Raw genomic sequence first — 23,885 nt, 5'->3', positions numbered from 1 at the left:
GGATCGCCTCTCAGACGCCCGCGCTGCGGTTCTCATTGGTGGGGCCAGTTCCTGGAAGGGCCGTGGTCCAGGGCCAAAGCTTCTCTCCCTCCACGGCTCTCTGTTTTTGATTAACAGTAATTAACCGTAGCCTTCACTGCGTTCGTTAAGTATTTGACTTCGCATCCTGTGAGGCCAAAGGAAGTGCCCCTTTGTCCTAAGAGTTGAGACGGATGGGATAAGGAGCTTTCCCTTTTAGGTGAGAGCGAGGGGTTGTTTAGGGCTCTGGAAACATCAGCAGGACTTGCCTTGTGGAATGGAGGCCATTTGGGAAATCACTGCTGTGGCTCCTCTGATGGGGGCCCACCGGCCCTGGCTGGGCCAGGGAGCCCCGAGAGCGCTCGCGGGGCGAGGCAGCTTTGGAGGGCTGGATGGGGCTAGGGCGGTCCCAGGGGCTGGACTGAGGGCGGAGCTGTCCTCCGGGGGCTGAGCAGCTCCTGAACTTAGTGGCTATGGAGTCTTGGGGCAGAGGCTACGCGTGCGTGCGGGAGGTAGGCAAGGGGGGAGGGGGCACTCGGGAGCTAGGCATGCAAAGGGGACAAGAGCACGAGGACCTGGGGTGAGGGGAGGGGGCGTGGTGCTGGGATAGTACATCGACACTGCTTCCGGCCTGGGAGGTGAGAGCTGGGCCTGCAGGGCCAAGGTCAGAGACCTCGCGCCCGCGGCCGCTTGGGCACGGTCCAGGACAGTCTGCCTCAAATGTCGGGATTTGTTTAAACTGATTTCCGTCTTTCTAGCATCTCTGGCCTCACTCACTGGCCCACGGGCTCACGAGGGAGGCTCTAGGGCTCTGGGTGTGCACATCACGGTTGGCCTATGGGACGCTCAGGTTATCCTGGGTCCCTGACTTCCAAACCACCCTGAAAGCAGGAGGCAAGAAAAACATGTTTTCCTGAGGAAGTAACCCACACAACAGCCGACTTCACTTAAAGGTACCATTTGCAGTTAACCAAGAAATGCCAGGGTTTCTCCTTCCAAGGAAGGACAGAGAATGGCAAAGCCCAGACCTGGGGGAGACTTGTGCTCCCGGGAGAGATGACCAGCCTGCAGTTAACTTTCCCAGCCTCTCTCTCCCATTCTTTTATATTCAGGACGTCGTAAAGTTCTCCCTCCCCCTCGCCACTCCCGGCGCCATCCCATCTCACTTCAACATTGAGACTCCTTACCTCACCTAGGTCAGGTATTTCGACTGTGTGATCTCCTGGTACCATTTTGGACCCTGGAGGTTTCAAGGGGTTGAAAGAGTGAAAGAGATGGGATGAAAGGGAGGTGAGGAGACATGGCCTTTTCTTCCCTGCTCTGTGCCCACAATTCAAGGAGTCAGATAAAGGTCCCACCTTAAACAGAACTGTGACCCTGAACATTAACTGTGACACGGGGCGGGGCCTTGAGGAGACTTCTCTTCCAGAGGACCCAGTCTGCCCAAGGCCCTTCTCTGGCACATACTGGCCAGCATGGGGTCTCTGGCCTGCCAGGAGGAGGTTGGGCATTCCAAGGGGAGGTGTGGAAAGAAGATCTGGGGGGAAGAGAGGCTTTTTGACAACGCTGCCTTGTCTTTACTTTGAAACGTATCACACGTGCGCCAAGAATCCAAATGAAAGAAATGGAAAACAAACAGTAAAAGGAAAAAGAGCTCTTATGGGGAAGATGGGTTGTGACGCTGCGAAATTCGATCCTATTTCTCCATCCCCCCAGCAGGTCACAGAGGCTTTGGGCAAACAAAGCGCCAGAAACAAGCCCCCCCACAACCCCCCCCCCCACCAATTAAAACAGAGCCCGCCCCAAACCCCTCCCCCAGGAGAGACGCGGAGGGCGTGGAAACTTGTCCACCCGCCTCCCCTCTTTCTTCCTGACGTTTCTCCCGAGGTGACTGAAGTTTCTCTTACAACAAAGACGTGGGGAAAAAAATTTGTACCGACAACGAAACAATAATAATAATCCGGTAAAAAAAGAAAAGCTTCAGCAGAACCATGATAACAGTCTTTTTCCTACTTGTTCATTTTTTTCTCTGTGCAAAACTTAAAAAATAATTCAAAACACACTCATACACACATACTTACACTCAGCTTCCATTCAGCACATCTGTGTTAAATATGTTTGTGTCTTCCTTCTCCCCAACCCCTTCACATGTGCAAAAATATTTTAGCGGCCCAGGTGCCTCCTCAGCCCTCCTCCGGCTTGCTTCCTTCCTGGCCTGCCAGGGCTTGTGGCTTCTGGGGAGGAAATCAAATGATCAAGGGTAGAAATTCCATGCTTCTTCACCTGCCACTTCATTTGCCAAAACCTTTGGTTATGCTTTTCCCCCCTGACATGCATATTTTCTCATTCTCCTCTTCCCGTCCGTTAGGTTACTTGTATTTTGCCCATCATTCGTCCTGCTCGACGCCACATCATGCCCCGCTCTGCGTCACCATGGCCCGGCCTCCAGTCCTGTCCAGGATCCCCTTGGCCACTGACCACCCTGATTTCCTACGGAGAGGTGACCTCACCCCTCTGCACTCAGCACAGAAGACAAGTGTTGAAATGTCCCGAAGTTGCAGAATGAATGGTGAGCAAGGGCAGAGAAGGGAAATGCTTCAAATCCCCCTGACAGGACAGGAAAGCTTTCTGAGCTCTCTGCCTACTCCTGGGGCAGACACACACACACACACACACACACACACACACACACGTGCATGTGCACTTGAGATCGCACACACACACGTACTCATATCCAAAGGGGCTAGCATTCTTTAAGCACAGGGTGCTCCACAGATGTTGCTGGAAATGGTGTGGTTCCTTCCTCTTTCCACGTGGGGCCCCTGTGGAGTGGATGGCAGGGGAGGATGTCTGATGCTCGGGGAGTGAAGACGGGACTGTGGAACCTTGTCCCCAACCCCACCTGAGATGCTGCCGCTGCTTGCCTCCCAGAGTGGTGTACAACTCCACACCAGGGCTGCCGGGCGAGTCTATGGCGGAGACTGGACCACAGATGGAGATGGTGTCTAAGGTCCCTTCAAGGTTATAGGTTTCCACGATCCTCCGTCAGACAGTCTCTCACTATAGCCCCTGCTCACCTAGGACACATGTCTGAGCACACATTCGTCTGGCTGGCTAAAGTGATGTATCCGTGGATGGAAGGACAGATGGAGGAACAGACGCCAGAGCCAAGGTCAGTTGTACGTCCCTCCTCCCTTTTCCAGCCAGGTCCTTCCTCTTGATTCTTCGCTCCTTCCCAAACACGACAAACCCGGGACTGAGCTGGGCTGGCATTTTGGCTTGTCTCTGCGAGGCTGGGCTTGAGTGTGTTTCTTTCCATGATGACTGCCAAAGAGCTGAGGGAGGAGAGTGACTAAAGAGACAGCTGAGATGTTGATGAAATAATTCCCAAGGAGGTCTGAACAGTCCAGAGACAAGTCATCTGCATCTGCAACGGCACCAGGTCCTGCAGGGAGCCAGGGGCGAGGCTGTCTGCCCCAACTTTCTACAGAGTTCTCAGGAAGGATAGTGGGGATGGGAGCCACCGAGAGAGCTGGAGGTAGAATCTCCCAGGTGCACTCGGCATTTTACCTTGACCCCTGATGAGAGATGACCAAGGAGGATGGAGGTGTGTCCTCTAGACGGCACTCGGGGATCTGCAAGGGATCAGACCCATGATGATTCGTTAGCACGTGGAGGCAAATGGAAAACAGCCAGTTCTGCTTCCAGGGTAGATGCAGCTCTCTCTTCTCTCCCTCTACGTGTTACGTTTCTGCCGCTGTGAGCCAGATTGGGAGGTTGGGAGGATCTCCACAGTGGGCTGTAACTGCTCTTCTTTCTCCTGTCTGGTTTTCCACAGGCCGGGAGGAGACTGGGCAGGCAGGGCCCTATGGGCACTTGGAAAGGCTCCAAGAAGATTGGAAGGGAACAAAAACGCCTCTGGATGCCAACCCAACAAGTGGGAGACAGCCTGCGAGGCACCCCACGACACGTCACGCTCCCCACTCCAGCCACACGCAGGAGGTGCAGCCTTTCTTCTCACAGTTGCAGAGGGACCATGCCACTGACAGACCCCCTGGAGATGGAAACCTGGGCCAGGAGACGTCTTCCCCGTGAAGGTAATACAGAGCTCACTGCCTCGTCTGCAGGCCAACGTTCGGCTCAATGCGGGGCTATCAAAACGTGGAAGGTGAAGTAGCAGTACAGAAACATCCTCCATCCTCATCCATATTCGGGCCCTGCCGCTGATGCATGGGGTCAGCGGGGAAGGAGGGCCCCCTCTGACGTCTTCTGGTCACCAGGTCCCTCACGGGGCGGGGGGCATCCTGGACTAACTGAGGGTCAGTGGCTTGGCTCAATCATGTTGGTAGAGCAACTGCAAGAGGGGATCCAGGAAGGAGAGGGAGACAGAAACAGGCAGAGAGAGAGGGAGATAGCGCTGCTCGGGGGATGCTGCTGGCGCCAGTCGGAACTTGCACTTGGTAAAGATGATAATCTAGACTGAGGCACGGCTTGGTGTGTCCCTCCCTCCAGGGGGTGCCTGGAAGGACGGTTCTCAGCTGTCTAAGCTCATGAGGGTTATGACTTGTTCTAGTTTGTAGGCCAGTTTCTGCTTCCCACACTGGTCATCGTGGTCCAGAGGTCCAAGGATCTGTTGAAAAGCCGAGAACGGGGCGGTCACTAGTTTGCGTGTGTGTGTCTGTGTTCTTAGGGTACAGCAGACAGGGGGCGTGGTCAGAGGGTCTGGGAGGATGTGTGCAGGTGAAGCGGCCCACACGAGGTGGCCGGGGAGCCACACAGCCTGGGTGACGGGGTGGGGAGGTGCGGGGCAGCCCTCGGGCATAGGGGACAAACGTGTGGGCACCCAGGTGTCAGTGAGCGCAGGATGCCAGCGCACGCACCAGCATGTCTGAACACGTGTACATTTCACTGCCCACGGAAGACAGCTGTGCCAGGCTGCTGCAGTTACCTAGAGGTTAGACAGCAAACAGGTCCATGCCCAGTGGGAAGTATGGTGCTGTCTCGGGGTGACTATGATTTCACAATATCAAGACATTCCACCACCACCACCCCCGCACCGTGAAAAAGGAATGTCTTCCTCGTCCACAACCCAAGGCCTGAACTTCCACATTTAGCAAGTTATTTGGCTCCCCTTTGCCTGTTAAGAAACCAGTATCCCTCGGAGGGTTATGTCTTAAGCTTTACTGGTCATTGACACCCAACGGACAGTGTCTACACAGCCTTTGCTGAGATGACATGGGTGGCAGAGGACGGTGACAGAGCAATTGTGGACACATGAAGGAATATGTATTCGAAGCTGGGTCAGACTCGGGAGCTGTAGGATTCAACAAGGGCTCTACCAGTTTCTGGCCGGGTGATGTGGGGCAAAACATGTAACCTCTGAGCCCTCATTTCCTCATGTGTACAATGAGATGGGACGTGTGACTCCCTCTCGGGCTGCTCCGGGAGAGGGGATGAAGTCACGTGACACGGGAGCGCCCATCACACAATGCTGGCTCCAGCAGGGGCACGTGACAGCAAGGCTGCTCTCTACGGGTCCTGGGGTCTGAGGGAGCAGGGAGGGGAGAGGAGGCTGAAGGCTTGAAGGGAGGGTCCCAGAGCTTTGGACGTCCTGGCCCAGTTAATAAATTTTTAATTGGGGAGACCAAGCAAGTTGCCAACTTCTTAGCTGGCCGAGGACCACCAGTGACTGGCCCCAACATTTCATAAAGATGGGATGTTTTAATACTAACCATAGACGAGTGAACTTGCAGACTAAGGGACAGGCCTTTCCAAGATGAGACAGTGGCACTCATATATTGGCCTACTGTACATCGTCCTCACTTGTCACGTGGCCACAGACAGGTGGAAACTGCCCTGGATTAGCACTGGCCCGTAGGCTGGCTTTGGGGTCCCTCCCCTAGAGGACCCACCACTGACTTTCCCTGCACTTGAGGTTCACAGCATTATACTGCTCATGGCCTGTGGACACCAGGCCCTGGGCCCTGCTGGGGCTCCTTCCTTAATCCAGAGTTCCTAGACCCTCCCTCAGGAGTGAGGCTGGGAGGAAGCAGAGAACCCGGGGCCCTGGCTTCGGCTCCTGTTACTACCTTCCACTCACAAGGCAGCTATGCTGCTGCTCAGACATGGGGAGCCTGGATTCTGAACCTACCTGGTCTATACCGGTATGACCAAGAAAACCATAGGCACCTCTGTGCTGGCCAGAAAGAAGGCAGTGTCTGCAGGGGCAATGACCCCAGATGAAGTTTCCTAACTAGGGAATGCAGCAACTAAAAATAGACTCCATTCTGCTCTGGTCTGTATCTGTTCTGTTCTGATTCTCTCCTACCCTATCATCTTGTTTTCTATTCTATTTTTTTTCTTTTCTTTTCCTTATGACCTGCCCATGGAAGTGGGGAACTACTTGCTTAAAGATAATTAGATCAGAGAGAGAAAGGGAAAAAATCAAGGAGAGGGAACAGCAGGGAATAAAATATAAAGAGAAAAAAACAAAAGAGATACTTGATCTATATATATGAAAAGAACAGGGATTAATGTAGAATTGATAGACTGGTATGTTTCTAGCATCCCTGTCTTTAGAGCACAGCCCTCAAGTCCTGGGTGGTAGAGTTTCCCCAGCAGACGTGGGGGAGGGGTGTGTCTGACAGAGGCTGCTCCGGGCAGGGATTTCTGGGTCTCTGCCCCAGTCCTTCCCAGCGGGCCCCGAGCAGGGCAGGGCTCACCTCCTCGCTGTACTTGCCCACGTAGGAGAAGATCTCGGAGAGCGCGCTCATGGTGTTGAACTCGTTCATGTGCATCCGGGACTGCTCAGCCAGGTATGCGTTCATGTCCTGGTCACTGATGGCCGGCATCTTCCCGATGTCCGAGTAATACCTGCCGAGGCATGACAGTGAGGAACCGTGCGTGCGGGGCAGAGGAGAGATGGAAACTCCCAGTGCCGGGTCTGGGGCCAGCGGGTTCGGAGGGTGACCCAGACACTATCAGAGGGTGGACAGGGTGGGGACAGGAGGAAGGAGCGACTATCGCCTGCACTGGCTTTGTTCCCGGCTCCCGGAAGAGTGGTCCAGTCTGCCTTGTGTGTCCTTCTAACTCCCCCTCCCACAGACGCAAGACATCCCCTCCATGGGGCCTGAAGGCTCTTCTAGGCAGTTGCCCTGCCCTGATGCCCCCCCGCTCTGAGGTCAGCCAGGAGAAGGGTGGGGCTGGGGCCGCTTGCGGGGAGAGGCTGGCAGAAGGCAATCAGTCACTGTCACTTGCAGCTGTGCACTCCTGTCAACTGGTTAATTAGATGCCAACATTTACATTTTTAATTTCTGAAGTTTGACATTTTATGCAGCAACCCCCAACTCTCCCACCAGAGGGGAGTTGTGTCATTTCCTAATGAGGAACTGAAGGGCCCTGGTGCCCCCCGAGACAGGTGCTTTCGGCTGTGGGCTACGGGAAAGAGACCAGGCACCTGCAAAGGCGGGGGAGCATCAGGGCCGTGGGGCAGCACACCCGGGAGTCCTTGTGGTGTCCCAGCTCAGCCCACGGTGAATGCCCGAGCCTGGGAGCTTAGAACAGAGGAGGGTGGCGGGGACAGTCACCAGGGCGGGGACTAGCGTGAGGCAAGTGAGGCAGCTGGGGAACAAAGTTTTCGGAGAGTCACTCTCACCTGGGAAGGTGCAGGTGACAATGACAGGCCTTGGGTTCCCAGAACTCAAGGCTTGATCAGGTGAGTGGAGGGAGTATTCTCAGAGGCTCTGGTTCGTTCTCACCCTGGACCTCAGCCCTGCATCTCTCCCTCTGCATCCCTTACCATGCTGACCATGAACCTCTCAGTCCTGTGCCCACCTTCACCTCTGCCCCTAGGTGCCCAGGAGCTGGCTGGCAGACGATCAGAGGTGGCACTCGCGCGCTACTCCAGCGTCATGCTCAAGGGCCTGCGTGAACGACAGGTCAGTTTGCGCCAGGGCATCCCCAGGCCCGCAAGGATTGGCAAGGGGTGGGCTGGCCGCCCTACTGGAGCCGCAGCCCTGCACGGAGGCCGGCCTGCCTCCGGCTCATTTGGACTTCCTTTCTTCACAATGTTATTTCAGTGTGGGGTCCTCTCTTCCCTCGCCCTCCCTCGTCTCCAGAGCCCTTGGGCCCCTCAGCTCCTTGTCCTGTTTCATTTTGGTTCCTCTGTTCCATCCCAGAAGAGCCCACTCTCTTCCAGGCCTGAATCCCACCCCAAAACATCTTTAGGGTCCCCAGGGTTCCAGGTAATGACATCCCAGGTGCTAAAGTTCCAGGGAGAGACTCGATGCATTGCCTCTATTTCTGGAAGGCAAAAAATGCAATGTTCCCTTTGATAGCAGAGAACCAGGGCATCAGTGGTGGCCCCAACCTCGCCACTCCTAAGGAGATTTGTGCCATCGTCCCCTCGCGACTCCATGCCTAGTGAGCAAATACATTTGTCCGGCAAAGGGTCACGTCCACAGGTCGTATGGGAGGAGGAAATAGGAACAAACGAGCCTCTCACTTCTGTGTCACGGCCAGCGGCCAGACGTAGCTCTGGCAACATGGCTGGGCCCAGAGTTTCCTCCAGACAGTTTCACTCTGTCACCACCGACAGCCAGACCTACTGACCGCGAGGAAAACCCCAGGATCCCGATGGGACGTGATCATCATCAGAAGCAAAGACTCCTGCCCTTCCCGTTACCTGCTCCTGAAACCTTACAGGTAGGTGGCTGGCTCTGTCAGGCTTTCTGCAAATAGCATGAGGCCTCCTACTGCGACCTTAATGGTTGTGAGGGGCCTCCGAGCCCAGGTTAGGGACCACTGTCTTCACGGGAAACAGCAGTCGCCCGGCACTCTGTCCCTTCGCAATGGCCTGCCTTTACCGCACTAAAAGCCCAGTCCTTTGCTCCAAAGAGGATATACAGAAAATGAGTCTGTGTGAGAAAGAGAGGGAGAGGGTGTGAGGTGGGGTTGAGAGGGGAGTGTGGGAGGGCAGGGGTCTAACTCCTCACCTGCAGTCATGGGGGCAGCCGGCCTGGACGTGCTCTGCGTGATTCCCGCTCATAGTGAGGTCAGGTCTGCTCGGGGCAACCCGCCCCTCCTCTGCTGCCTGTGTGCAGAGGGCGCTGGATGGGACCAGTGCACGTCGGTGCCACACACAAGCCTACGAGTGGATCGACCGCACGTCCTCACCTTCAGCAAGTTCTAAATGGCTGAGCTGAGTGGCTCTGGGCAGTCTGATGTCCTAGAGGAGTGTGGGGCTTGAGGTCTGCTGACATTCGGCCCATCCTCACCCCAAGCCCTGCCTGGAGCTAAGTGGGCCCATCCCCCCTGCAGGTCTCTGCTGCCCTTGCCTCGACCTCTCCCTGCTCCTCTCCAGGGCTCTGCCCAGCCCCACTCCCTGGCCAGCACCCCTTGAGCCTGACAGTGGCCCTGCTGCTCTGGCATCGCTGCACTGTGTGCACAGCTGCTTCCTCTCGAGCGCCTGCTGTGCTGGGGCTCTGCGCTGGGCTCTGCCGCTGAGCAGCCTTATTGATTGTGAAGAATGCAATTATGTCCCATTAATGAACTTCACACGAGGGCTCTTATCAGCTAGCTGTGCCGTGAGGAAGGGAAAGGTCAGCCTGGGCTCCTGTACTTGAACTTGCTCCCTTGGGATGTCCTCCTGCAGGCGAGCCCTTCTCCAGAAGGGAACCAGGTGGGATGCCAGCCCCACTGTGGTCCTGATGCTGGTCCTCAGGAGCTGCAGGGCCCCAGAGAGCCGGATTCTCTGCTGTTGCCCAGTCTGCAGTGTTTTACATTCATGTGCTTCTGTGAGATGCACCCAGTGTGTGATGGTGGGCACCCCATCTCTGCCTTTAGGATGGCCCCAGTGATTGAGAAGGTGGTCTCCAATGCCCTGGACTTAGAGAAGAACAAAGTATCCTCATCCCTTCAAACACCTCAAGGATGAAGGTGCAGACGTGAAGGACATTTAGAGCCCAAGGCTCTGATGTACAGATACTTACTTTTCAAGCTCCTGCATAAAAGTCTTTCCCTCTGTGTTCATTCACTGACCTCCCCAGGCCCAGGAGAATCAGGACGTTGCTCCCTGAGCCCCCACAGCTGACAGGGCTTGCTGAGGGTCTGTGTGTCCTCCTTGACCATGATGAGGGCCACAGGGAAGGATCAAGTCTAATCCATCCCGAGCGTCCAGTGCGCCCACGATGGACACCATAAATGACCCATGGATGAGTAAGTTAATGAGATGTCCATACTTCACCTCCAGTATTGCTCCCAGGGTGAACTGTCACAAGTTTTATATTTGGAATGGATGGCTTCTTTAGGAGGCATTTTTAAATATTTAAGATTCCTAGCCTGTTTCGTGTGTGACACAGGTGAGAGATGGCATCCCAGCGAGTGGCATGCCCCGGTCCAATTCCCAGGGGCCCGACTGTGGCTCCATTCCATTCACTGCTATGTGGAAAACCTGTGCCTGCAGGTGAGGGAGGCTGCCGTTGCCACGGGGTTAATTCCAATTTAAAATGAGAGGCAACCACTCTAACATGAAACCGTTACTGCTGTTGACAGTGAAATAGAAATTTCTGCTGATCATGACACACCAGTCTGGTGACAACACTGTTGAGTTCTGCTGTCTAAGATGAGGGTAGCAGTTGGTTGCTACCGCGGAACCAAGAGATTCTTCTCCCTTTTACTAGATGTGGCCGTAAGCAAAACCCCTAATACTTGGAATGGAGGCAGCAAAGACTGGGAGTCTGCAGTGAGGCCACCAACCGCAAGCATTGCAAGGTATTTGGAGGTGGGAATGGGATGGAGGATGGATGAGAGGACAAGCAGAAGGATGGGAGGGATGTGGGATGGGAGGATGAGTGGGAGAATGGGAGGGGATGGTGGGGGGATGGGTGGATGAAGAACTTCTAGGAGGTAAAGCCTGCTTAGGTATGATAGAGTGACTTGGGCTGCTCAACCAACAGAGTTAGTGAGGACTCCTGAAGCCGTATGCTTCCCACCCCCCTATAGAGAGGGCCACCAGAATAAACCCTGTTTCTCAGCGGTGAGGACAGCAGGCCCTCCCCCAGATGTGCGCAGGGCATGCTCTACAGCACTGAGGCAGTGAGCCTGGGCCCTGTGTGCGCTGTCTGCACGCTCACAGCAACTGAACATCGAAATCAGAAGTGGGCAAGCCCTGGCCACAAGAAAAGGGCCTTCTACCATCGTTCTTCTGAACTGGAGGCTGCCCGTGCCCTCGGCAGGCCAAGGTGGGCGAGCAGGCTGGCTGTGGGTCCTGAGCAAGCTCTGTGCTGCCGGACTTCATTTCCCAGCAGCAGACAAGCTCAGAGGCCAGCCTCCCCGGGAAGGGAGACTGGAACTGATCCACTCACCACCGAGGGAAGAAGCACTCTAGGCTTGATCTCCAGACCTAGCTGTGCTATTTCCCAACCCCTCTGTCTTTGTACCCTCATCCCAGAAGGGGAGGAGAAATGATTTGGGACCCCAAGCAAGTGAGAGATGACTTTCCTGAGAGTGCCTTTGGTTGTTAAGAAACGGGCGGGATAAGAAATGGAGACCATCAAGGCACTCCTAAAAATAACCAGATGGACTGGGGTTACTTGTGAGCTATAGCAGCTGTGTGGCACGAATCTCATTTAGCGCCACGTGAAAGGGAGACCATTAGCCCGGCATGTGCGTTATTCTCTCCTCTGACTAACCGGGCCATTCTGGGGAAGTATCCTCTACACAGTTGTTTCATAAATGCTCCCAGCCCTTCACATCCCGGCTTTCTCCCTCCCTGCCCGAGGTCCCATTGCAGTGACACTGCACTGGGACAGGGATAACCAGAGCCCAGCTGCTGCCTCTTTCTTCTCTCTCTCTGCTGAAGAGCCAGCTGACCACACAGGAGAGCTTGCTCCTCCTGGCGGCTCTGCTGTCAGAAGAATGAGCCACTGTCGACGCAGGGGGAGGTAAGAGCCTCTTTGGTAACTCAGACATAATCAGATACGAGGACAAAAGAGTGAGCTGTCTCTCTGACAGCCGAGGCTGGAAGCCCACCACATGTACCAGCAGGAAGGGGTGGGGGAGATATCAAAGAACAGAGGGAGGGGGAAAACAAAATGCAATTCTTCCAGCAGAACCATGTTACTGGGGTGGCCAGGATCCCACCCCACTCGCGGTTATTCCCTCTGTAAAAAGGGAAGTCAATTTTCAACTACAAAGATGGAGACTGTCTCTCTTCCATGGGTGAAACAATATTGTTCATTTTGTCTCAGTCAAGAACAATTTCTGGTCTCTGACTCTTCAAAAAAGCACCAAATCTGAGTTTCCAGCCAGGTTTCCTATCTTTAAGCTACTTAGAAGAGAGAGGGACTCTAAACTCAAGACCGCCACGTAGAGGTGTGCAGGTCGTGCACTGCACAAAGGTGCTTGGTTGAGAGGGTGAGCTAGGACTGACGGCTAGCCTGTCACTCAACAAACCAGGCATCCTGGCATGGGGCCACATCGTCTGGTAGGAAGGGGCACCTGCCTTAATTCACACAGACACCATATGGGTTGGCAAAAGCCCTGTCTAAGAGTATCATAAATTGTAGAAAAGAGATTTGGGAGTCAGCTGAATTTGGGGATCTGCCTTTCTCTTGGCCACTTAAGTCATCTTGGACTGATTACTCAACCATTCTGTACGTATAGTTCTTCACCTTCATGGGCACAAAATGAGGTTCTGAAGCCTGTCCTCTTACATTCCGGAGCTACTGTGATGAATAAATAGACTTTCAGCTGGGTGTGTAGCTCAGGCGCTTGGCATGTGGAGCTGATACAGCCCAGACAAGCCATGAATGTTCTTTACCGTGAGTGAGCTTTGTACCAAGAGGAACCCAGCTGCACAGCGTACAGGTGGCCCTCCCGTCACAGGTGCACGGCTGAGACTGGATTAGGGTAGGGCCACTGTGGCTGGGAAGGCACCGTAAGGGCCCGGGCATCAAGAGTTCATGGTGCTGAGAGTCAGGGGACTGGGACTGTGCGAAGCTGTTCAGTGTGACAAGGACGTCCCCACAGGCCCCTGGAAGAACTGCCAGATGGACAGGGGCAGATGGGGACAGGCCTCCAGCCCGCCTGTGGCAGGATGCTATTCGGTCCCTTGGAGTCTTTCTTTTTTTCTTTTTTCGTTTTTTAGTGGGCATCAGAGCAGGGAACTCCCATTTCCTTCCTGGGCCTAGAAAGAGCTGGGCCCTCCATGCAGGGGAGCAGAGCGCAGTGGCAACGTCTAGCCATGTCCCATTCTTGTTTCAGCTGACAGTACTGGGTCCGTGGGCTGTGGGTGTCACCACTGCAGGTTGGGGCTTCGTGCGGGACCAGTCTGCAAGCCCTGCCCGTTGCGGAGGGGAAGGAAGGGGTCCCACCTCCACCAGGGAAGGTGCCTGCTGCGGCCCGGGGCCGACCTGGGCTCCCTGGCCCAGCACTCACCTCTCCACCCAGTTCTTGTAGCTGGGGATGTCCTTGGCGTAGAGCAGCTTGTTGGAGGGGGAGTCCTTGCCCAGCCGGTGCTCTGACGTGGAACAGGAGTCCATGAAGGTCTGGGCCACCACCGACAGGCAGGCGTCAGTGATGCTGCTCTTGTGGATGTCAAACACAAACTGGGGGTTCTTGATCATGTTGACCCAAAACCTCAGGGGCAGGCTGTGTGGGGGGAAGAGGCAGATGGTCAAGGGAGCTGGGGGGCAGGGGGCACTGTACATTGACCTAGAGAGTTCCCTGGAGAAAGAAAAAAGGCTGGGAAGCAAGGGTTCTGAGGGGCCTTCTCTATGTCATCAGTTCACTTTCCGGGGACGTGGAGATCAGCAAGGTTGAACAATCTGTTCAGAGATACGGCGTTGATGGGCACTGGAGGGCTCGACGCCCAGCCTGGACCACAGGACTCACCATCTGCCCTGAGAACACAAGGCTTTGGGGTCCGAGGCAGCCATGACAGGTACTAGAAAATGGAATTTCTGACTCTCTATTCCACTGTCTGCCCCCTATGCCACAGATGCAAGGCATGTCTGGTTGGCAAACCTTAAATAGCCTGGTACCTGGGCTTTGTATCTTATTCTCTGCCCTCTACTGTATGACTGGAAGAAGCCACGCCCTTCCTGCCTGGTCGTATGGGCTTATTCTTACATGGTGAGAGCCCTGGCACTGAACAGTTCCAAGTGGAGCTAACTGATTCCCATCCCTAAGCGGGCAGGCTGAACAGACCCCACTCCCGGCCTCTCACCTGCCCCGTTGTGTTCCCTCCTTCCCCTCACTTTCTTCCAGTTAGCACCTGCTGTATACCAGGAGCTATGCTAGCAACTGGGGGGTCCAGTGTGAATAAGACCCATCCCCTGTCCTGCAGAAGGCTGCATACCGCTGGGCTCGTGGTGATGTCAGACGTGCAGTCACGAACTTTGGGTGTTGGACCTGAAGGATGGGTGGGGTCCAGTGTGGGAGCCAGGGAGGTGTGAGCAAGTCTACCCGGAGGGGCGTTATCTGGAAAGCCTTCCCAGAGAGGACGACACTTAATGGTCTCAGTATTAGAGATGCAGATGAAAAGCTGAAGGAAGAGGAGAGGAAGGTACTGCCGAAAGGGAGTGGGCCAAAGACAAAGAGGAGATGGAACCTGCAGCGCCGTCTGCTACCGGAGCCACCTGTCTGTCGCTAGAAAGGGTCCCGAGGCATGGGGCAAAACCTGCCCACCTGCCCCTTTTGACTGTACTCTGCTGGCTCTCAGATTCTGTGGCTTCCGTCCAGCCTGCGGAGACGCAGGTCAGGAAATGGGGTGGCACCCAGCCAGGGACCACGCGTCTCCCTCCCTCTGCCTCCACACCGTCACCTCCTGCTATGTGCCCTGATGCTCTGCTGTTGCTTGGCTGCCGTCCTCAAGGTTGGTAATAATAGTTACAATGTTTGCGTGTGTTTGGCTTGCCTCTTACAACTTAAATTCTTTTGAATTACATGATTTCAATCCAGCAAGAACAAGGTTTCTATATTTGTTGTATCTCCCAGCAGCCAGCACGTACATACAACAAAGGCTAAAATACAGCAGGGCCTCATACTCAAGACTGCCAGTCAGTCAACAAGTATTTATTACGTTCCCACAAAGCGTGCCGTGCGGGCAGCAGCGAGGTCTAACAATGGTAAGATGCACTTGTTTCATCCTGGGAAATGCAGAAGAGGAAATAAAGGGACGGTACAGAAAGTTCTGACACTCAAGGGAAAGTCAGGGTCACTGCAACTGCCCAGGAGAGACCATGAGAGCTGGGCTCAGAGCCCCGGATGAAGGACTCCCGGCTGCCCAGCTGATGAAATCTCCGGTCTACAGCTGCCCGTTTCCGGAAGTCCCACCTGGAAAGGGACTCTGGGAGCCCATATTTGCTGCATGGTTGTTTCTCCCCAACATTCCCCTTCCTTCAGCCAGGTGTGCTGACAGGCAAATCAAACAGGGAAACCACAGCAGCTCCTGCCTAATGAAATTTTTGCATACTATTAACGTTAGCGGTGGCACTAATCTCTGGCTGATTGCAGCCACTCAGGCTAAATGAGTAGGAGGTTTATTTAAAAGAGAAAAGGCAGGGGAATGTGGAGGAAGGTAGTAGGGGAGAGGGTGAGCTAACAACTTTGGCTAGGAATAAAGAAACAATCTCTTTTCAATCAGGGACAATTAACTCTTAAGTCAATATGCAGACTTCATAATTCCTGGACTAACTTCGTCTTGCCCAGGCGGCCACGATCAGGGTCAGGGGAGTGTGTCCTCTGGTGAGAGCTGGTACTGCTGTCTACTGCCTGCGCTTTCCTTCCCTGACACTGGAGCTTGTTACGGTAACACCTGGCACTTGGAAGAGCGGGCAGGAAAGAAGGTTCTGCCCTCCCTCCAAGAACTTTATGGCATCTCATCATTGGAGGTGCCCTTACCTTGCCCCAGCGGGAGGTATGAGCTGAAAACAAATGGTTTAGATACCATTTCAGGGGGATGTACTTGTAAAGGGCTACAAGATCAAGGGGAGATGTTTTGGAAATACCAGCTCTCCCAGCACCTGGATAAGGTCTGGGCAGGGCACTCCTTGAATTCTGAAGGCTGCAGACATTCAACTGGGGTGGTAAGTAGGAAGACCTGGTGGCAGAGAGAAGCAGACTGGGTAGATCAGGGGCATGCCCTTGGAACAGCTCTGCAGAGTCATGCTAAAAAGATGGGCAGAACGCAATGCAGTCTTACCTAGAGGCAGGCACTGGGAGGGACAAGACCTGCAGGCCTTTCAGAGGAGAGAACAGCCTTCACCCAGTGTACTGTGCTAGATGGGGAATCCAGAGTCTGAGAGTCTTATTTCAGAGAGAGTTGCAAGAGCCTCTCTCACCCAGAACTACTGTGGGAGCAAACCCTACTCTGCAGCTCTGTGGCCCAAAGCTTTGTACCTGCCTGATTTCCCAATTTTAGTAGCGATGCGCTATGCTTCAGGTGAAAGAGAGGAGAAGCCAGAGCCCCCTACGTTAAATAACGTTTCAGTGCCACAGGCTGACTCCTGCCTAAATCTCGGTTTTGGTTTGGGGCTTGGGGCTGGTTGTCAGGGCACCTGGCTGAGCCCTGGTACCATGTCAGTCCTAGCAGCTGGTGGGTGCCGGGCAGCAGGCTCGTGCTGCTTTGCAAGAATGTTCTAGGGAAGAGCACCCCAGGACAGGGACCGTGTAAAACTACTGGGAGGGGATTCTGGAACTGAAGGGGTCAAATATAAGGCAGCTTTATCCCAGGTAGAACTCTCAAGAAGAGACCGTCTTGGCCCTGCATCTTCATCAATATTTATCGAGTCCCAGCTTTCTGCAAGGTTCCATCACAAGAGCTGAATACTGATGTCTGACCTTGCAGTCTCAGACTAAAACACAGCTGACACACAAATGAAGGGAAAGGATGATATATATGTTAAAGGAGAGAGGGGACCATGGTGAGACACCTAGAGGGTCATTTAGGACTTAGAGGATCTCCTCGTCTCAAAGACACAGTAGTTATGGGATGGTCCCTTCCCCAAAGGGAGTTTGGGAAGGGGGTTTGTGGAAAGGGAAGACCACTTCTTGAATAGAATGGAAACTCTCCTCGTTCGCCTAGGTCACTCCTAGACGTGCTTCAAACTCCACTTAAGAGTCGCTGTGAGATGCTGCCCCTCTACAATCCAGCTAGCTGCACATATGCATCCCCTACTGTCGCATGTGCCTCTCTGTCCGAACAGCTGCCCTCCTGTCTCTTACCCGTGACTGTCAGCCCACGGAGGGCAGAAGCCTCAGGGTCTAACATAGTGTCAGGCACAGGGGAGGGACCTGGATGTGAGAGCCACCTGGCTGCCACATCTGGCATGTTCATTTTTGCTCATTTAGTTGGTTAAATGTTTACTGACTGATAGGAACGAAGGATGATTTGACTAGAGGGAAGGGAGAGGAAGTGAGCACACAAATAATCAGGGAGGAGATGAAGGCCCCAGGAGAGCGCCTGCTTAGAGTCCCTGCTGGGAAGGTGGACCCCAGCCCCTCTCCCCCTCTGCAAGGCCTGAGGCCCGCCTGAGCTCATGGACTCCAGGCTGGCCTCTCCTGATTCATCCTCTGCTCGCCCCTCACTCACCAGTTGCTCTTCCAGGTGTGGCGGACGTGCGGGTCGTGGATGCCGTGTTTGTCCGCCTGTTCATCCAGAAAGTCAAACATGTACTTGATCGCCAGGGGCAGGGCGGAGCCGCGGTGCGCCGTGCTGAAGATGGTCTCGAAGAGGTCGTCCACAAACTTCTGCAGTGTGCCCTGCGGAGGAGGGCGCAAGTTCAGACACAGCTCGCCTGCCCCGTGAACTCTGAGGCTGGGTTTTTTTTTTTTTTTGCGGTACGCAGGCCTCTCACTGTTGTGGCCGCTCCCGTTGCGGAGCACAGGCTCCGGACGCGCAGGCTCAGCGGCCATGGCCCATGGGCCCAGCCGCTCCGCGGCACGTGGGATCCTCCCGGACCGGGGCACAAACCCGTGTCCCCTGCATCGGCAGGTGGACCCTCAACCACTGTGCCACCAGGGAAGCCCTGAGGCTGGGTCTTGAGATCGACTGGCCTCCCAGATGGCGGGCGGAAGGGAGGACAGCGCACAGCCACCCCTGCTTGGGTGAAATCTGCGCCCTCCCCCTGCCCGCCTGCATCTGTCTCGAGCAGCTTTACATTTCCCCGCACGTAGAAAATAGATACAACACCGATAACTGGACCTAAGGAAGCCTTCCTCTGCCAACAACTCGGTTTGGTTTAACACCCTTTGATGGTGTTATTTTAGCACTTTTCACAAATGCTAATGAACAACTCACTCAGAGCAGACAAACACAATCTGCCGGTTCTGTTTAGGCATTATTCACACCGGCTAATGCAAAGTCACTCATTTGCCTCTGCAGAGAGCAGAGCCGAGGCCAGTCTCCGGAGTGAGGGACTAACTGGGATGGGACTGCCTCACCTCAGAGAAATGCCACAGCTGGCAAATCCCTAGCATCTCTGCTGGTGCCCCCTCTCATCCACTCACGCACACGCTGCTGGCCAGTGCCGGTCTCTTTCCCAGCACAGAGCCTCAGAATCCTCCTCAACCCACTGCTGCAGCCAACCCCACCCATACTGGATCCGTGAACCAGGATTAGAAATGGTGCCTGGAAAGTCAATGATGGAGCCCCAATTCCCATCACGACACCCCAGAGAAATAGTCATTCTTCCGTTAGGCGTGGCAGAAGACCATGAATACACGTGGTTAGTGTCTCTCTGTTTGAGCGAGGGCAAGAGAAGGGACGGAATCAAAACTTCTGACGGCATGCCAGCACGGATGTATGGGTGGGGTTGGCTGCAGCACTGGGTTGAGAAGGATTCTGAGGCTCTGTGCTGGGAAAGAGACCGGCGCTGACCAGCAGCGTGTGCATGAATGGATGAGAGAGGGGGCACCAGCAGAGGTGCTAGGGATTTGCCAACTCTGGCATTTCTGTGAGGTGAGGCAGTCCCATCCCATAACCCACAGGTGCCCCGCACCCTGTCTGAAGTCCCATACCTTAGTGGCCAGCAGTCGTGTCAGATAGATTTCAGACACCATCTTGCTCCCCCGGTCACCCTCCTTCTGGTCCCCGTGCTCGTGGTTCTTCACCAGGTGCCACATCTTGACGCCACTCTCCAGGTCAGGGGTGATCATGGGTGTGCGTGAGCGGAGGCTGTCAGGGCTGCCCGTGTACCGAATCATGTTTTCTGCCAATGCAAGGACCCCATGCGGGTAAGGCCACCCAGCCTTCCGGCCCATCACTCACGACACACCTCGGCTCCAGCCAAGGCCAACTCCGATCCTTCCTGCATTTGCAGGCGCTGTCACCTTGCCTCGCTTCCGTCCATTCCCGAATCTGGGGCGCTCTCCCACCACCTCCGGAAACTCTCTGCGGCTCCTCCACCCACTCGGATTCCCCTCCCTCCTGCACTTGCATCTCCAGCCCTTGCTACTCAATTTGTAAAAATAGAAGCTTGTCCTTTTTTACGCTTTCCTTATGAGAGCTCTCAAGTTTCAGGGGGTGCTCTGTGCAGCCAGCTGGGTACCAATGAAAGAGCAGGGATCCTGTCTCCCCAGACGACGGCTGACCAGCTTAGTGATCGCCCTGTCACTGTGTACCTTCATCCGCCCCTCTCGCCTGGACCAGTTCCTCCCACTTAATTGCTGAAACGTGAGGTGTGGTGAGATGAGAGTCGAGCGGGAAGAGAAGAGGCAAGCCCCACTGTGTGCGGGCACCGTTCTAGGTTGTCTTCTATATATTTTCCAGAACCATCCCGTGAAGTTGGTAGTTTTTGCAATCCCCGTTTTGCTGGTAAGAAGGCACTCCAGGCTTCCCGCCCACATCCAGCGCCCTTTTCCCCACCCCGAGGAAAAGAAACCTGGGTCTGTACCTTCCCTCCACTGCTTCATAGCATGTGACCTTTACACGTCATCTAGCCTCTGTGCATCTGAGTTATAATTTGCTAATCTGCTTAAGAGGGGGAAATAATAATTATTTAATCCACTGATTATTATGAACCTGACGTTTGATAAAGAGTTATCACGAGTGTGAAAGCATCTTAGAGACTGTACGATGCTCAGGAAGGTTAGACTTTCTTCTTGTTTTTGAGGATGAAGGTCCTGCGCCTGCATCAGAGCCCCTGCCCGGAACCAGAAGCCTCCTTTCCAGGCCAGAGTTCCTCTCTGGTGGCCAGCCTGCCTGACTCCCCCCACCCACTCCCCACCCCCGTGCCCCATCCCGGGCATCTGCTGCCTCCCAGCAGTGCTGCCAGCAATGACAACGGCTGCTCAGGGCATCCTCTCCTCCCCGGAATGATTCAGTGAACTCACCGTATCTACTTGCCGAGGTCCTGGAGACGGTGGAGTTGTTCACTGCATTGCAGGCTGTCACCTGCTTGGACACTAAAGCCACCACAGAACCGTCCGGCACCTACCGGGAAAAGGCAGGTGAGGGCCTGGACACAGAAACTCTGCCACCCCAGGAAATCAGGACAAGCCAGGATGAACGTGGTCCTCAGGGGCAATCAGCGCCTCACCGAGAACCAGGGGACCAAGGAGGCTGTCAGCTTTCCTTTGACGCAGCACGACAGATCTGAATACAGAATCGTAGTCTATGTTGGGGTTCACTCTTGGAGCAACTCTGGCAAGAGCTTCTCACCAGCACCCTCTGTCTTGATGCTTCCCTGGGGGAGCACCCAGCCTTAAACTCTGGGTACCACAGGGTCTGTGCCTAAGCCCTGTGGGAAGCATGCACCTGGCAACTATCTCCAAGGAGGTCAGGGTTTCCTGGCTGGGGACCATGTTTTCCCTGGGTCGCTAAGGGCACGTGCAGTGCTGGTGAAGAAGTGGATTTAGGGCTTGGTAAGAGCCTCAGGGCAGCCCTGCTATTCAAGGACTGAGACTCCCAGGGACCTGGCTGCCCAGTTCGCTAGCCCCTCTCCACTCCACGGTCACCTCACCTGGTAATGCGCCAGGGTGTTCAGTCTCTTCCAGTCGTTCTCAATCTTGGTGGTGATGTCTTCATCCTGCAGGATCATCCTCGCCCCGCTTCCTTGTCGCCACTCTGTAGGGAGAGCAGTCGCATCTCAGAGAGGGCCTCAGGGCCTCCCATGGGATCCTGAGGACCCCTGTGCAGGCACGTACACGGCACCTTCTCAGGGGTGCATCGCGGACAGACAGGTGCTAGCAGACACTCCCAGAGGAGGGGTGCGGAAGCTCTCAGCATGGGTGGGGGGGCCCTGAATTCCAGTTCTGGTTCTCATCCAACAAACTACGTGACAGAAGTAGGAATAACGTCATCCCCGTGGCCCACCTGTTCCCAGCAGTGGCTGTAAGGCCAACTGGCCTGAGGCAGGGGAACACAATCAGATTCATAGGTTGCATCAGAACGAAATTCTCCGGACCACCCAGTTCCAGGAACTGACCTGGGGACTTTGAACCCGGCCCAGCCTTCCCGCCTTTCGAGGGGCGGGACCAACGGTCCCCCAGGATACCCGAAAAGACCACCAAATAAGGAATACCCTGCGCCCTCCCAGATTCACCACACCCCTTTCCCTTCTTCCCCTATAAAATCTTGCCCAACCCTCGCCCAGGCGCGACTTCTCTGGCCCCTTTCTCTCACACCAGTGAACCTCGCCCGGGAGCGCTCCCTAATAAAGCTCACTTGAAGCTTTCCTCTGTTTCGCGGTGCCGTTTGTTAAGATTCGACCTTACAGTGGCCACATCTGCAAGAAGTCTGCTTATTAGCTGAATGAAAAAGGCAGGTGAAGGCACTTAAGAAAGTACTAAGCAAATGCAAGGCGGTGTCATCAGTCACGTACTCTTTGCTTGATTGTAAGGTCTTGGAGCTAATGAGACCAAGGCTGCAAATTCGGTCACTGTGCACCCCGTTCCTGTTCTAGGGGTGCATCCCGAACCCGAAAGCTGGCAGGTGGGCCACCCTTGGCTGGGAGACTGAGTAAAAGTGTGTAGAGGGACCAGCAAAACCTATTCTCATGCCCAGGAACAGCCTCGTCCCCACAAAGCTGATGGGGATAACAGCCTCTTGGTGATGGAGCCAACACCTAATTATCTGATGCCATAGGTATACGCTTACATCCCATGTTCTCCTCATGGGCCCAGACACCTGTAACACACGGGCTTGCTGACGGATCCCACATGGGAAAACAGGAGACTGGTTCTCCTCTACCAAATCCTCATCGCCACACGCGGTACAAATCACACGGAGATGGAGGCACGCACATGCCAGCCCTGAACTGTTTGCACATGGAGACCCAGGTGCATGCCAGACACAGGCCAGCTCTCGTGCACGGGCACGTACACATCTACACATGCACACACGTTCACACGCACACAGCAGAAAGGAAAAATGGCCTTTTCAATCCAAATACAACATGTGTTCCTGCCAGGAAGCCAGGAATCTGGTTTCCAGGCAGCCGCTACCCCATTCAGTGCCTCACAGATGCTGAAATTCTGAAACAGGCAAGAGCACCGGGTTTTGCAGCATGTGGTTGGGGGCTGGAGTGAGTTACCCGCAGTCCTTGTCTAACCCCTGCCTTGGATTTTTCCTACAGCTCGCAGACACACATACTGTCCTCCCTCCCTCTGTTCCCCTCCTGTCAAGGCTGAGCTGGGGGTCCAGCACTGATTCCTTCCTGCCTTGTGCCCTTGGCATGACCAGTGCTACAGATGAAAATCAGACCCCGGAAGGGAGCTGCCTGCCCTTAGGGGGAGCAGAGATGCTCCTAACATCCAGGTCCCTGCCTCCGGCTCCCGGGCTTGTCTGCTGCCTGTTTAGAGCTTCTCGTAGCGTTGGGCTGTCCCAGGAATGGAAACACGAGGATGCCACGCGTGTCCACTGGAGCGGAAGAGCCTTAAGCGGTCTCTGGGGATTGCCCATCATTTACTGCTGTTGGTGGCCCAGCTGGAACGATCACGGAGGTGAGGTGAGGGCCTCGGGGCAGGTAAGGTTCTAGAGGAAAGGGGAGATGCCTCACGAGGGCAAGGGGTCAGCAGCGTTCTGTTTGTTGTTGTCATGTTGTTTGTTTCTGTTTTAAGTTTTATGCAGGCAGGTATGGGTGCATGTTTCCTGAGTGGCTAGGGGAAAATAAGCAGAATGTCTCCCAGCTGGTGAGAGAGCGAATTACGTGGTACAGAGGGACTCTGGTGAAGACCAGCCGGGGCCAAGGATGTGGCAGTGGTATGTTTTGTCCCAGTCGCACAGTGGGTCCTGAAAAATAAAGCCTCGTGGGTCTCCCCGCTTCCCTGGTGAATAGTGCCAGGGCCAGTAAGTCAGAGGCTGCATGGGTGAGGGTACAGCAGGCAGGCAGTGTTCTGCATTCCCCACCTGGGGGCCAGAGGAGGAGCTGGGGCCGAGCTCTGGACACAAAGTCTACTGGCCGGACGCAAGGGAAGAGGAGCCTCCTTCGCTGCAGAGGCCTTGGGGGCTTTCTGGTTTATCAGCTGCACTGGCACCCTTGCTGGCATTGTAGCACCTCTCAGGGGGATCCGAACAAGCCACACAGCCTGGGGGACTGAGCAGTGACAGCTGGTGACTAATTCGGGAGCGAGAGGCAGGACTTCCTTGTTCCACAACTGGCCTGAAGTTGTGCAGTGCGCAGCCTGTGCAGCCCTACTCAGCAGCCCTGACTCTGAATCACGTCCAGTAATTATGTAAGCAGATGAAGGTCAGTCTGCCATCTCTGTCCCCAACCGAAAAAACCAGGACAGAGTGTGGCCGTGCTCCCCCCAGGGCAGTCAAGGAATGATGGCTTGTCCTTAGAAGTACAAAAATGACGCTGCCAGATGCCTACCCGCAGGGCTAGCCCAGCACCTGGGACACAGTAAGTACCTGATGAGTATTT

The 23,885-nt window shown here is 54.9% G+C and overlaps 1 protein-coding gene across 3 annotated transcripts in view; it reads right to left on the bottom strand.

Annotated features, from left to right (window-relative positions):
* Positions 1-1,851: 1,851 nt before the first annotated feature.
* Positions 1,852-23,885, bottom strand: part of LOC132419362 (plexin-A4) — a 97,587-nt gene continuing 75,553 nt past the window's right edge. Inside the window, exons 22-29 of one of the 3 annotated variants that reach the window (XR_011246345.1) lie at positions 20,982-21,085; positions 20,353-20,452; positions 19,039-19,229; positions 17,612-17,781; positions 13,456-13,668; positions 6,741-6,891; positions 3,096-4,648; positions 1,852-2,252 (exon numbers count right to left, since the gene is read on the bottom strand). Coding sequence is in view for 2 of the 3 variants with exons in the window: in XM_069540398.1 (XP_069396499.1) it covers positions 4,553-4,648; positions 6,741-6,891; positions 13,456-13,668; positions 17,612-17,781; positions 19,039-19,229; positions 20,353-20,452; positions 20,982-21,085 (1,025 nt within the window). In the remaining variant the exon portion in view is untranslated. Of the gene's footprint in view, positions 4,649-6,740; positions 6,892-9,023; positions 9,110-13,455; positions 13,669-17,611; positions 17,782-19,038; positions 19,230-20,352; positions 20,453-20,981; positions 21,086-23,885 lie in introns of those variants that run through there. The other 2 variants (XM_069540398.1, XM_060003285.1) reach the window with 2 other exon arrangements.

Source organism: Delphinus delphis, unplaced genomic scaffold (genome assembly GCF_949987515.2).
Source record: "Delphinus delphis unplaced genomic scaffold, mDelDel1.2 scaffold_424, whole genome shotgun sequence".
Classification (NCBI taxonomy): domain Eukaryota; kingdom Metazoa; phylum Chordata; class Mammalia; order Artiodactyla; family Delphinidae; genus Delphinus; species Delphinus delphis.
Note: the sequence above shows the minus strand (reverse complement) of the source record. Positions and strands in the feature narration are given on the sequence as shown.